The following is a 14013-nucleotide window of genomic DNA, read 5'->3' as shown; positions in this document are numbered from 1 at the left end:
AAACCATGGACTTAGGATGATACTGATATATCAATGTAGGTTCATCAATTTAACAGTGTATCTATCACTTTAGTGGGAAAGTAGATAGTGGCAGAGGCTATGCATGTGTGGGGGCAGGGGGTATATGGGAAATCTCTGTATTTTTTGTTCAGTTTTGTAGTTAACCTAAAACTGATCTAAAAAATAAAGTCTATTTAAAAAATCCTTGAGTTGACCATCCATTTATTTGACAACCATGTGTCAGGAAGCTGCATTTATTTACAGAGCAGGAAATCCAGTAGGGCAGACTGATACCAAGCAAGTAGTCAACAATACCAAGTACTACAGGAATAAGGAGAAGGTAGGCTGAAACTAGTTTGGGGGTAGGGCAAGGTTATGCTGACTATAGGAAAAGGGGATATTCTAAAGGGTGGCCCAGAGAAAGAGAAAAGATAACAGTATTTGAAGAACTCAAATAGTTTTATAACTGGTAAGAGCCAACAAATAAAGAGAGTTGGCCATAGTTGAGGCAGGGGAGGTGAGGATGTGCCAGATCACGCGGGGCCTCATCAGCCTTGAGAAGCACTGTAAGTGATGGATAGGCACTGAGAGGTTTTTTTACAGGGAATAAACCTCATCATCTGTAGCTGTTCAATTTTCCTCTCTTCTTGAGGCTCCCTGAATAATCTACCTTGGTGAGCTGTGAGCTGAAGAGCTTGTTTCAGCAGCCCCGTACACTCTGATAGGAATATCTCTTCCAAAATGTCCTTTATACTGTAGTGTAAACAGGCACACTTTAATATGTTATAGATAACAATTTTTATATACTAGAAAATACCATTGTTTAAACTTGTATTCCCATCAAATAACTATATAAGTACCAATCAGACCTGAAAAAATACATTGCTCCAAAATGATGCCATTTTGATCTGTTTCATATGTTGGAGATCATAGTTAGATTTCATTAAAAAAAAAAAAAAAGATTCTGTTGTGTACGAAGTTTGCCACCCACGGTCCCGGTTGGATTCAGGGCTTCCAGTTTTTCCCATCCACTAATCAATCCTTCACACCACTTACAAATTGGTCTATGAAAACATCAGAATTGTTTGAATAAAACATTCACTTCTGTTCATTCTATTCTGTCCATTAAATATGTCTAAGCCTCAACCTGCCTTTTTAGATGGTTTTTCCAGTTTCTCAACAAGAATTTTCTACTCAAAATAAATTGATTTTTTTTCTTCATCATCATCATCATCTTCTTTCTTCGGTACTTTTCCATTGTGGTCTATTAGCTTGAAGTATTCAACTTACTTTGAACGAACTGTACTCCTCCAGTTTCACCTACCTTAATCTTACAAATCCTTCAAGCTACAGGTTATATCCCATATCTTTTATAAAGATTTCTCAGATGGGGCCAACTAGCACTAATCTATTACTCTTCCGACTTGCACTGACATGTTTGCACATTTACTTGAAAATTGATTATATGCTATGTTATGCCATTTCCAATGTTGGTTTCTTTAACTATTGTCTAATTTATTTGAGAATTTAACCTTTCACATGTTAATAGTAGCTTTTCCTCAAGTGGATTTATGCTACATTAAAATTATGACATTGAATTACTCTTGTTTGGCCACACCTGACATGATACTTTAAAAATAGTAGATGATAACCCTATTTATTGATTTGAAATGAAAACACAAAAATTGATTCATTAACAAGAATGCTTAGATTTGATGACATAGATAGAGGTAGAGAGTATAAAGCTAAGTGAACTAAGTCAGTCAGAGAAAGATAAATACCATATGATTTCACTCATATGTGGAATTTAAGAAACAAAACAAATGAGCAAAGGGAAAAAAGAGAGAGAGAGAGACAAACCAAGAAACACTCTTAATTATAGAGAATTAACTAATGGTTACCAGAGGGGAGGAAGGTGAGGGGATGGGTGAGATAGGTAATAGGGACAAAGGAGCGCACTTGTTGTAACGAGCACTGGGTGATATATGGAATTGTTGAATCACTATATTCTACACTTGAAACTAATATAACACTATATGTTAACTACATTGGAATTTAAAATAAAATAAAGAATGCTTAGGTTTCTTTTATTTATTTATTTGACTTTAAATGTTATAAAGTCAAACAAAAATATGAATAAGAATCCTAAAAAAAAACAAAACAAAAAAACTGCCATTTTCAGTATGAAATGTGAGTGCTATTATACTTCATCAATAGTTATAATTAAATTTCCTCCATAAAATGTCACATTTTCCCCCATAAACTAGAACATGTATTTCCTTTGTTTACATGGCTTATTGCAAAGGATTTCCTACATTTGAATAAAGAACATATTTCTATATTCAATCTTTCAAATGGAAGTAGTCAATTATTCTCTAAAATTTTCCTACTTCATAAGTATTAAACTATCCTTGCTTCCAATAATCTAAAGGGAACATGCACATGGAATGAAAATACATAGAGAACATAAGAGAAAGAAGAAATGATATTATATGCATCATATGTTAAGGTTACATAGAAAAAATTGTAAATAGTTGTATTCAGCTCATTTTTTATTATTCAAATACCATCAGGCAAAGAAGAGCGCAGCCATATAAATGTTATTTTAAAAATTATACAAACACATTGCATAATGTATTAAATGACTAAAAAAATATTCCAGTAGCTATTCCACTTAGCTAGAATGGATGTTTTTATCATCACTTTTTCCGCATGTTTTCTACAAATATAATATCGAACAGGAGTGAGCAAAATCCACTCATACAGACCATAAGCAAAGCTGAGAGAAGTCCATGGGATTCATCTCAGTGGTTCGTGCAAGAACTGGAAAACAGAGAGAGAGCGAATAAAAGAAAGACTGGGAGAAGGATGTGAGAGAACAGATGAAAGAAATTTGGGACATGGAGCATATTTAATGGTGAGGAGGGCTGCTCTTCATCTCTGAGGTTTCCAAATCTGAATCCATTCCAGAACAATAAGTACTAGGTTTCATGCAGTTTCTGAAGAAGGACAAGAAAGTAACAGATGACTCTATAAATGTTAAGAGAAGTATAGCTCAGTTTTTAGTGTTTCCTTCACATTTACAGATACATATCTTATTTGAGGGATGGGATTTCAATTTTTTCTTGTTTTTTTTTTTTTTTTTAAGAATTTATTACTTTATTTGGGGGAAGAGGGGCAGAGGGAGAGGGAGAGAGTTTTTTTTTTTTTTAACATATTGTCAATGTAGTATGAGGGATCATATTATCTGTCTTGCCTGGTAAATAATGAGAAAGATGACAACAAATCAATGTTGCATGTGAACTAGCTAAAGGCCAGATACAAATACCAAATTACTAATAAAAATACAATACAGTTCAACACCCACAAAAGCTTGTCAATCTCTAAGTGTAGTAACAAAGCAAAGCATCAGATTTCTATTGAATCCCTACTGAATTCTTCCTAGCATCATATAATAATAAAAATACATTATATTTATAGCTAAGGATGAATATATTTTGATACCTTTTTATCAAGCTGAAAGAGGCATATGGATGAGAGAGAACATTTACCATTGTTGCTATAATACTGAATTAACAATTAAATACTTTTCTATCTGGACAATGCTTTGGTAAATTTTGATATTTAGTTCTGTGGGGGGGGAAATGGCCCAAGAAAGGCTTAGAAAGAAACTTGATAATATTGAAAGTTTAGAAACAGTATTAAACATTGTAATAAAAAGTAAGAGACCATCTTTTCAAGATTGAGATTATTCCGGGCTAGGTATATTTCCAAAATTTATCCCTTTCCCTCCATCCTACTGCCATTGTTTTATCTTACTGCCTTATCATTTTTCATGATATTGGCTATTCTTCTGTAGTATCCCAAATGTTATCTACCTACCCCAGCATCGTGTCCTTCAATTCGTCATCTATATCCAAAGGTCAGAATCCCTATATGACATACAAGGCTTCACAATTGGCCTCAAGACACCTTTTCAGATTATCTCCTACTGTATGCATATTTCAAACCCAACGAACTTCATACAGCAGGTACTGACTGCTGAAAGATACACACAAGCAACTGGAATGCAATGTGATGAGTACTACAATAGAGGAGTAAGCTTAAGGAATCAAAAAATTAAGGAAAGGCAAGTCACCTTAACTAGAATAAGATGGAGTTTTGAAGGAAGAGTGGGGAGTACTAAAGGAAAACGAATGGGTCTATTCTTTTTTTCTTATCTTTCATTTTATATATATTTTTCTTTTGGCTATGGAAATTTCTCTCCATCTGCACAGCAAATGGTGACATTAGTAACATTTTGTTGTAGTCCTCAGTTAATAATTTATTTTGGCACCTAGGCTGCTTTCAGTTAGGGACCATTTCTTGTCCTTTGTCCTTTCTGTCTCAAGCTCAGAGCTGGCAACCAGCAGCTGGTTAGAACTCTGGGTGCTATTATTTGTGAATAAATGATTCAAGATTCACTTCAAGGCTGCCCCAACTTTACCTGGCATACACGTTTATCCTTTCCAGAATACAAATTATTATTTTGTATACATTGCTCATCTAGGGCTTATCACATAAAAGAGTGTGTGTGTGCATGCACACGTCCATGTTTTCTGGCCTCTACCTACCACTCCTGTGACTCCCTAGATCAGAGATCAGATCTTCCTGAATAATTGTGTATTTGTTTCTTTCATCCCTGTTGCTTTTTTTCCTGGCACTGGGCTTAGCATTTGCTCTGTACTTGAAAAAAATATGTGTTGAATAAGTTCTCTATTATGATATGCTAAAAACAGCAGGAAGAAAAACTATATAGCACCATAAGAACTACAGTTGCAGAATCCTTGATTGTTAAAATAAAAATTATCAAAACCAAAAGGTGACTTCTGAAGTTTTTGTTGTTTGCATTTCAAGAGAACCTTAAACCTGCACAAGTTTCAAAACAAGACATATAAACAATTCTATAGAACTCATCTGTAAAATATTCAATGTTAGTATCATGAATAGCACATTATAAAATAACTAGGAAGTGTTCAAAAATCTTTTTTTTTAAAATATGTATTTATTTTTTATTTGAGAGAGAGGGCACAAGCACGCACATGAGTGGGGCGGTGGGGAGGGGGGCACACAGTGGTGGCAGGGCAGAGTTAGAGGGAGGGAGACAATCTCCAGCAGATTCTCCTCTGGGCTTGGAGCTTGATCTCAAAACTCTGAGATCATGACTTGAGCCGAAATCAAGACTCAGACATTTAAGAGACTGAGCCACGCCAGGTGTCCCTCTTTTTCAATATTATAAGGTTTCTACATTAGAAAACAGAAAACAGAAAAGTATAAAGAATGTATCAAGAAATGGACAAAGTCATCACAAATCTAAGTTAATTTATTTTTGTCATATTGACTTTAGGTGTTATTACAAACAGTTGAAATAATAACCTTGGAAAAACGGAGTCCAAAGAATGAGAAAACTGAATTTTGCTGTCAATTTACTGATAGATAAGACTTTACTATTTTTGTTAAAAGTGATAATTTTTGTTTCAGGAAATACTAGCTATTTAAGGCAAATAACTCAAAGGTTATTAAAAACCAAGCTACATGCTACAAAGACTTGGAATATATATAATTAAAATATATATTTATTTACCTATCTAAAGTACCAAATGAATTTCTAGAAATCTTTTACAAAAGAAAAGTTTTTCTAATATCATATATCCTGGCTGAATTACTAAAATAATTCAGAAAAAACTATATTTTATGGCTTGATGTTCAGAAAATAATTTATATTAGAAAACAAAAGTCTGCCGCAATGTGTATTATTTCATTCATCAAATGATATTTTCAATTCTACTGCTGGGCAATAGAATCGAGTGAGAAGTTTAGCACTTCCTTGGAATGAATTAATTTTATTTCAATGGGTAATAGCTATTACAGTCTGTTTTTTAATAGACCTAGTGGGAAAAGAAAAAAAGAAAAAAGAAAAATTCCAAATTACCTACTTTATGCTTGTACATGTTTGATAGTACTATTTTTTCTTCCCAGTTTACAAGCTCTATTTTCCCACTTTCTGACTATAGCCTTTAAAATTCAGAAGCCGAACGCCTGAGTGGCTCAGTCAGTTACGCATCTGCCTTCAGCTCATGTCATGATCCCAGGACCCCGGGATCAAGTCCTGCACCCAGCTCTTTGCTCTGCAGGGAGCCTGCTTCTCCCTCTCCCTGACACTCCCCCTGCTATGCCCTCTCTCCCGCTCTCTTTGACAAATAAAATCTTTAAAAAAATAAAATGCAGATTCCTAAGCCCTGTGATCATCTTTTCTTAAGGAATACACATCTCTGGTTTTTCCTCAACAGATTCCCTGTAGCACAGGCACATTTACATTATTAATATGTTTTACATAAGATTATGTGCAAAATGTAACATTTTTAAAAAGTCGGAGAAAAGAGGGTGTGCTCATAATTTCCTATTTCGAATGAGAACTTTTTTTTTTTAAGATTTTATTTATTTATTTGAGAGAGAGAGAATGAGAGACAGAGAACATGAGAGGGAGGAGGGTCAGAGGGAGAAGCAGACTCCCCGCTGAGCAAGGAGCCCAATGCGGGACTCGATCCCGGGACTCCAGGATCACGACCTGAGCCGAAGGCAGTCGCTTAACCAACTGAGCCACCCAGGAGCCCTCGAATGAGAATTTTTAAAAAAGTAAAATAATAATGATATGCATATATATGGGAATTATAATCCCCCAGAAGCAGGTGAAGACCTTTGGAGAAAAAGAAAGATGTAAAGAAGAAAATATAGAGGTATGTATGTGAATATATGTGTATGTGTGTATGAATATATATGCAGATATGCATATCTACCTATCATGTGTGTGTATCATGTATATATATATATAGTATATATGTATACGCATTACATAATAAAAAAAAGGTAAATGGGGTCTTTTGAAGGAAGCAAATGTTGTGACATAGAAAGTTCCAATAAAGAATATTAATCTGGGGGCGCCTGGGTGGCTCAGTTGGTTAAGCGACTGCCTTCGGCTCAGGTCATGATCCTGGAGTCCCGGGATCGAGTCCCGCATCGGGCTCCCTGCTCGGCGGGGAGTCTGCTTCTCCGTCTGACCCTCCCCCCTCTCATGTGCTCTCTCTCTCTCATTCTCTCTGTCTCAAATAAATAAATAGAACAACAACAACAAAAAAAGAATATTAATCTGGAGGGGCCCCTGGGTGGCTCATCAGTTCAACGTCTTGCTCTTGATCGTGGCTCAGGTCATGATCTCAGGGTTGTGAGATGGAGCCCCGCTTCAGGCCCAACACTGGGCGTGGAGCCTGCTTAAGATTCTCCTCTCTCCCTCTCCCTCTGCCCTTCCTCTCTCTCTCTCTCTTTCCCTCTCAGAAAAAAAAAAAAAATTAACTTGGAGACATCAAAGATAGCACTTGTTTAAAAAGAAAAGGAGATGGAGCCAAAAAATTATGTGCATGTGCTCTTTACATAAAATAAGACAGGAGATAAACTATTATTCAAATAAACTGAGGTGTCTTCACAACTAAATATTTCAAAATTTAAAGAAACTGGGAAAAAGAAAAGCTGCCTTTATTATGTATTTTTCAGTTTCATTCAAAAGTGGTGGTGACCCAGAAATTGTGTGGAAGACAGAAAAATTAGAATTATGAAAATACTTTGATAATTTTTTAGACCTAGGAATACTGACTCATGGATCATGTTGAGTCAGTTGAGTTTCATGTCTAAATAAAATAATGTTGTAGATTTACATCTATAGTGTGATAACGTGCCCATGCACACACAGATGTAAAGTAACAGGGTACCTAGAAATGTATAAAGAAATATAAAAAGTTCCCCTGAAACTAATAATACCTTATATATTAATTGAATTTAAATAAAAAATAAAATAGCTATTATTAATATGTTAAATAAAAAATGTATGCAAGTGTATCTAGAGGGATTAACTTTGGGAAGTGGAAGGGGGGACAAAAGTTAGAGGGAAACTTCTCTGTGATATTGTTTCTTTATTTTTATTTTTTTTAAGACTTTATTTATTTATTTGACAGAGAAAGGCACAGCGAGAGAGGGAACACAAGCAGGGGGAGCGGGAGAGGGAGAAGCAGGCTTCCCACTGAGCAGAGAGCCCGATGCGGGGCTCGATCCCAGGAGCCTGGGATCATGACCTGAGCCGAAGGCAGACGCTTAACGACTGAGCCGCCCAGGCGCCCTTTTATTGTTTTTTTTTTTTTTTTTTTTTTTTTTTTTTTAAGAGAATGTATTTAACTTGTGTAATTTACCACTAATTAGAAATACAAAAATAAAATGAACTATGACCTAAAGTAAAACAACAGAACCCTGTTATATAGTTGCAACAGTCAATATTTTGTGATAAAGCAGATGCAATGTATGTTTCTTACAAACAGCAGCAGGAAATGCTATAGTCTATTTATCTGTATTGCAATCCTGTGTGTGTGCGTGTGGCCAAACACGTAATAAAATATCTAAGAAGTAAAAAAAAAAAAAAAAAAAAAAGAATTATTATAATAGAAAAAAATGACTGAGTATGTTTCTCTTCATTTGCTATTTTTTTTTAAATTAGAAAATAAAAAAGTATCAATGTCTTTCTGCTTTAAAGTCAATTAACACGTTAACAGAGGAACACTAACTCTTGAGACATATTTGGGAACGAATAAGGAGACTGATCACATTTAAATGCCCTTGACTGAAATTTTCTAACTTAGAGAGGTTTTGTTACAGAATGTGCATTGGCCTGAGTCTCTTTCATCGTTCTGGCCCCTAAATTCCCATCACAGCTAATGATGAAAGTCCCCACAATTACACCACGGGATGGAACTCAACAGAGGGTGCTCGCCTGCGGCCAGACACCAAGTCATAAGAAAACCGTGAAAGATGATGAAGAAGGTTATTTTAATTTCCTTTTCAGCCCTGCTCAGGAGTGGCTCTTTAGTTCACGGAGCTGTGGGTACTCGCTTTCAAACTAACAAGCAATATTATAAATGGAGGCTGCATTATCATGATTGCAAACAATATAAGGCACTTGACAGCCGAGGATTCTAGGTTCTCGATATGTGCTGTGTTGTATTTATCGGCTAAAATACATACACGGTGCAAACAACAAAAGGGGCGCGAGGGGAGGGCAATGAACGGGCTGGGAGGGGGCAGGTAGAACAGTAAGAGAACACCAGATAAAGACAAAAAAGCACAAGAGAGAGAAGAGGAGAGCCCTGGGCATTTCATTGGTATGGAAAAGAGTTTTACCCATTTTCTTGCTGTTCCACTGAATAGTGTTCCAGCTCTGTACCAGGAAGGGGCTGCACTGGGGGAGGAGGTAGAGGAACATTGGCCCAGGTCGATCCATTGTTTTTCTGTGGTTTAGAAGAGTTTTTATTTTTCTTCTTTTTTCCACCTTTCCCACCTGAAAGTAATAATGCATTTATTCAGATACACCAAACATCAGTAGAAACAGAGTACATCAGATGGGAAGATGTATTTATGTTTTCAAAACACCACAATCAGTATATTACATTTGTTAAAAGCTATAAACAATGAGATGGTATAATCAGAAAAACGTTTTTATAAATCGCTCAAAATTATATATATTTTTCCCAATGCATTAACTACAGTGCTGAATAAACCAAAAACATGGCTTCTGCAGCAAAAGCACACTTATTGATTTATTCACGTCTGCTGCCTCTACATTTTCATTGTTAGATGAAATAATGGGCCATAACAAATTCTTTCAAATGTCAGATTTTAGTGCGTTCATAATGCTCTTTTGCATAATCTCTCTCAGTGGAAAATGCAGTGTCTAAGGATACAGACGAAACTTTTCCATTAGAATTTACTCAATTTAATTAATCCAAGAGAGCACAGTTTTCTCTCAAAAGTGACTGATAAAAATCAGTCAACTATAATCTGGATATTTGTAAATCTTTCACAATGATAAGTTTTATAGAATTTTAAATTAACGAATGGCGGATTATTTTTGCCTATAGTGAGAGTAGTTCCCCGATGTTTTAAGCATAACATTTCCTAAAATTCCAAAAAAGAGCAGGATAATTAATGGAAATGCAGTGATCAGTTTCAGTACTATTGTTAATACAAATGAATTCATGCACAAAACACGAGCAAAAAATAACTTGGCAGCATATGAGCCAAATCTGGAATTACTGGTGTTTAACGAAATATAAAAATTAAATTCATCACTTGTATAGTGCCATACTTTTCACTCTTCCAAAATTTAGGTAAATCAAGTTTCTTCCTAAATGGACCACAGGTGATTGCAAGAATGAGTGCTTCTCCAACAGCATAACAAAGGATTTTGTTTCCATGGGACGCAAGCAGCTTCCTTCATCCCCACTATGGCCTGTAGTTGTCTTTCCCAAAAATGGTATGAACCCCTGGGACTTCATCTTTCTGGCACTTCAGGTTGTGAGCATCGAATACTTGCAGCAGGGCAATCCATAGAGATATTACCAGAAGTCTCATCTCCTTCCTTCTGCCAATTACTAATCTGCATCAGCCAACGCAGAAAATCATGTCATTTAGTAGTAACTTATTCGAGTGCCAGAAAGTGATGAAACTGCTAAACTGGACATAGACACTGTTGCCAAGTATGGAATTATGTCTGTCGTCTAGGTCATGTGCACATAAACACACATATTTAAAAGAGTACGCTTACAGACAAAATGCTTTCACCCTTCCTTTCACTTCCCATCTGGCAATAGGAGAGGTATTAAGAGAAAGAAGAGAAGGTATCTTCTGCTTCAAGGATAAGAGCTTAATCTGGGTTTGAAGACTAGTTTCTCACTTACTTGGTAAGTTACTCAGTAGATATCCCTTCCATTTCCACACAGGTAAAACAGATATAAAGCTCCTATATCTTTGCAGTATTTTGAGGATTAAATGAGATAAAGCATGGAGAGGGCTCAGCTTGTACAGAAATCTCAATAAATGCCAGTCATTATTACTCTTTCCCATTTTCTCTATCTTAGAGCAAACATGGTTCTACCCATTTCTACAGCCTTTGTCACTTCTCCAATCCCAGTGAGTATCCCAGAAATAGTCTGATTCTCGGAATAAAAATAATAAACCTGCTTGAAGAGAAGTCTATAATTTTTATGTTTAAGGTAGATGAGCCTTAATCCTTTGTTTCCTGATCATTCATCAAAAATCACAAACCAGGATCATATCTTTTGTGCAGTTTCAGAACTGTATTTCAATAATTAAAAGAGGAATGGGCTGGGCTGTGTGTCCTTACTGGCTTTTCCTCTCATTGTGCATCCTTTATTCCTTGTATAATTATAAGTGTACAATGTTTTCTTCACTCTTCACTTTAGCAATGTTATATGATCACCACCAGAACTGAATGATACAAATAGGGAAGTTCTTACATCTCCATAAAGCAAATTCTATAATATTAAACTCAGTTGGACTAAACTAAAAGGGAATAATCACTTCAATCTCCCAAAGAATGCTTTCTATCTCCAATTTAAGTAATATTATATTCAAATGCAGATGAAGTAGTTAATAGATGAGAAAACAGGTTCTTTCCAAATTTTATGTGGTCCATATTCACACAGTAAGAGGAAAAAGAAAATTAATGCAGCAGCTTTACTAGAAATGACTATTTCTGGAGCTCTGAACCCAACTATTGAAGTTCTTGTCGAAGGTCAAAAAAGGCATTATCAACTCTTCAAATATCAGATTTAAAAATGAATTGGGGAAACAAAACTGATTCATAGATGGAATTTGTAGGGTTTTCCTCTAATGCCCACTTTCCCCTCTTTGGGAAATTTCTGCTCTGTCATTGTGGGGTGTCCTGGTAGGACTATCAATTGACATGCTTTGTCCTCTCTTTGCTTTGACCTAAGAGGTGGGTTCTGAGCATGGTGGTGGGCATACAACAGTAGTTAACAAAATAAAATGTTTATCTAAGATCTATACCTTGAGCTAAGTGAGCCACAGTCTGTTGTTGTAACTTGCAACCAAAGATCCCCAAACATTTTAAGGGGAGAACTGCCTGCATTAGGCTTTAAGGGAACATATTTTGAAGACTGGCAAACATATCCGACCCATTTCTCTTCAACTCAAAATGTAAATATTTAAATTGACATTTATGCTGAACAACTTCTATGTATAGAAAATTATAAAAATAGATCATTTTCAAGTTAGTTAAACACATACTGCATTTCAAAAAAATACTGGTGTGTAAAAATATTTCATTATCACTACTGATATGCTACATATATGTGTATATATATATAATTATGATTGCATACCGTTTTTGAGAGATCTGAGGGGTTTTTTTTAGTGGTTGCATTTTTAACACACTGCTCAGAACTTATGCATGGAATAAATTATAAAAGTGTTTCAAAGAGGATGAGAAATTCACTGAAATAATTCAGAAATGTCCAACTTTCTTTATTATTGTGATTATTTTAAATTGACTTCATTATTGTGCACAAATTAAGAAGATTTTATAATATACGATTAGATATCCATTGGGCAGTTCGATCTTAAGTTTGAGACTTAGAAAAAAAATCTATGATTATAAAAATGAAGCAAATTTTCTGATATTAAACTCAATTGGACTAAACTAAAAAGGAATAATCACTTCACTCTCACCTCCTAAAGAATGCTTTCTATTACCAATTTAAGTAATTTTGTATTCAAATGTAGATGAAGTAGTTAATATAATTCACAGATATATATAAATGTCACTCAGGAGATTAATGGATTAAAAAAAGCAGTAAGCACTATCGTGAATCACGTTCTGCTTACAATTACTCAAAAGGTAACTTTATAAAACTCAGTGTCAATCAACATATACAGAATATTTAATGAAGGATTCACAGAAGGTCTTATGTAATTCATGGCTTAAAATATATAGATTTTTAAAAATATGTATATTGCTTGGGACTTTACATATCTTGAATGGAACAGGCCTAGGATACATTACTTTTTAATCATTCAGTACAACTGTGGGACTCATTATAAATAAATGGCAGTATAAATAACATATAAGGTTATTCAAAATATCCCCCTATATTATTAAGCCAGTTTAAATTCATAACAGATGTTTAAAATTTTCTGGATTCTATAATGTATCTAATTCTAGCAATAGGTAAGAAGAGCAAATGGCCCATTTTGGAGGGAAGAGAGAGCATTAACATTTCAGACTGAAAGGGTTCTGTCTCCTGAGGAAAAGTCATTTAATAAATGTTACCCTAATGATGTAAAAGAGTTAACTCTTTATGGCCTAGGAGCCTGTGACATACCATAATACAATATAATCCTTTACTAAGAACTTGTAGATAAAAAAAAAAAAATCATAAAAACAAATGGCATATCATTAATATGAAAAAATAAGCAAATAAGGTCATGGAATCAATTAGAAATGTGCAGACCAAGTCATCAGTCACACGATGTACATGTTATGGTTGGAAGGTAGAGCGTGTCTACTACGACCTTCTTATTTTAGAGGTGAGGATCCTTGAGCCTGAAGGCTATCAGTGCTGCTCATTATAATAGGCATATATTTCTGTCCAATAAAAATCTGTCCTGATATGTGCTATACAAAACCTACATTACAGATGGTAGGTTTGGCTGATATATCTCAAATATATATTAACATCTACAGCATAAAAGAAGTATCCATACATAGAATATAATTTTTTTGGAAATTAAGTGTGAAGAATAATGTCTGATATTAGCATTCTTGGTTAGCATGGGAGCAGCACCTTACCCTAAATATCATTCAATAGATAATAAATCCTATCGCATAATATTTTGGAAAGATTGTCCAAAAATAGAAAGTCACATCACTGGAATCCAATTATTATAAAAAATGTCCCAAATGATTTGCACTTTAGCTGAATTCATCATTTGCTGCCCATGTCATGGAATTGACTTTCCTGTATGGTCTTTTCATTATAAAGTCCTCTTGGCTCTTAGGTAGGGCTCAAGGCGAATCAAAGTCATCTGCTCTTTCCTAAGGAAATGACGCTATTT

General features: G+C 35.0%; 1 protein-coding gene across 3 annotated transcripts in view; it reads right to left on the bottom strand.

The window, feature by feature from the left end:
* Positions 1-14013, bottom strand: part of ROBO2 (roundabout guidance receptor 2) — a 589127-nt gene that overhangs the window by 34331 nt on the left and 540783 nt on the right. For all 3 annotated transcript variants that reach the window (XM_064580151.1, XM_045902670.3, XM_045902671.3), the window contains exon 22: positions 9259-9415. In XM_064580151.1, coding sequence (XP_064436221.1) covers positions 9259-9415 — 157 coding nt within the window. The remainder of the gene's footprint in view (positions 1-9258; positions 9416-14013) is intronic.

The sequence above is a fragment of the Mirounga angustirostris genome, unplaced genomic scaffold (assembly GCF_029215605.1).
Source record: "Mirounga angustirostris isolate CCGP_5_RB_7025 unplaced genomic scaffold, mMirAng1.0.hap1 SCAF_1, whole genome shotgun sequence".
Lineage (NCBI taxonomy): Eukaryota > Metazoa > Chordata > Mammalia > Carnivora > Phocidae > Mirounga > Mirounga angustirostris.
Note: the sequence above shows the minus strand (reverse complement) of the source record. Positions and strands in the feature narration are given on the sequence as shown.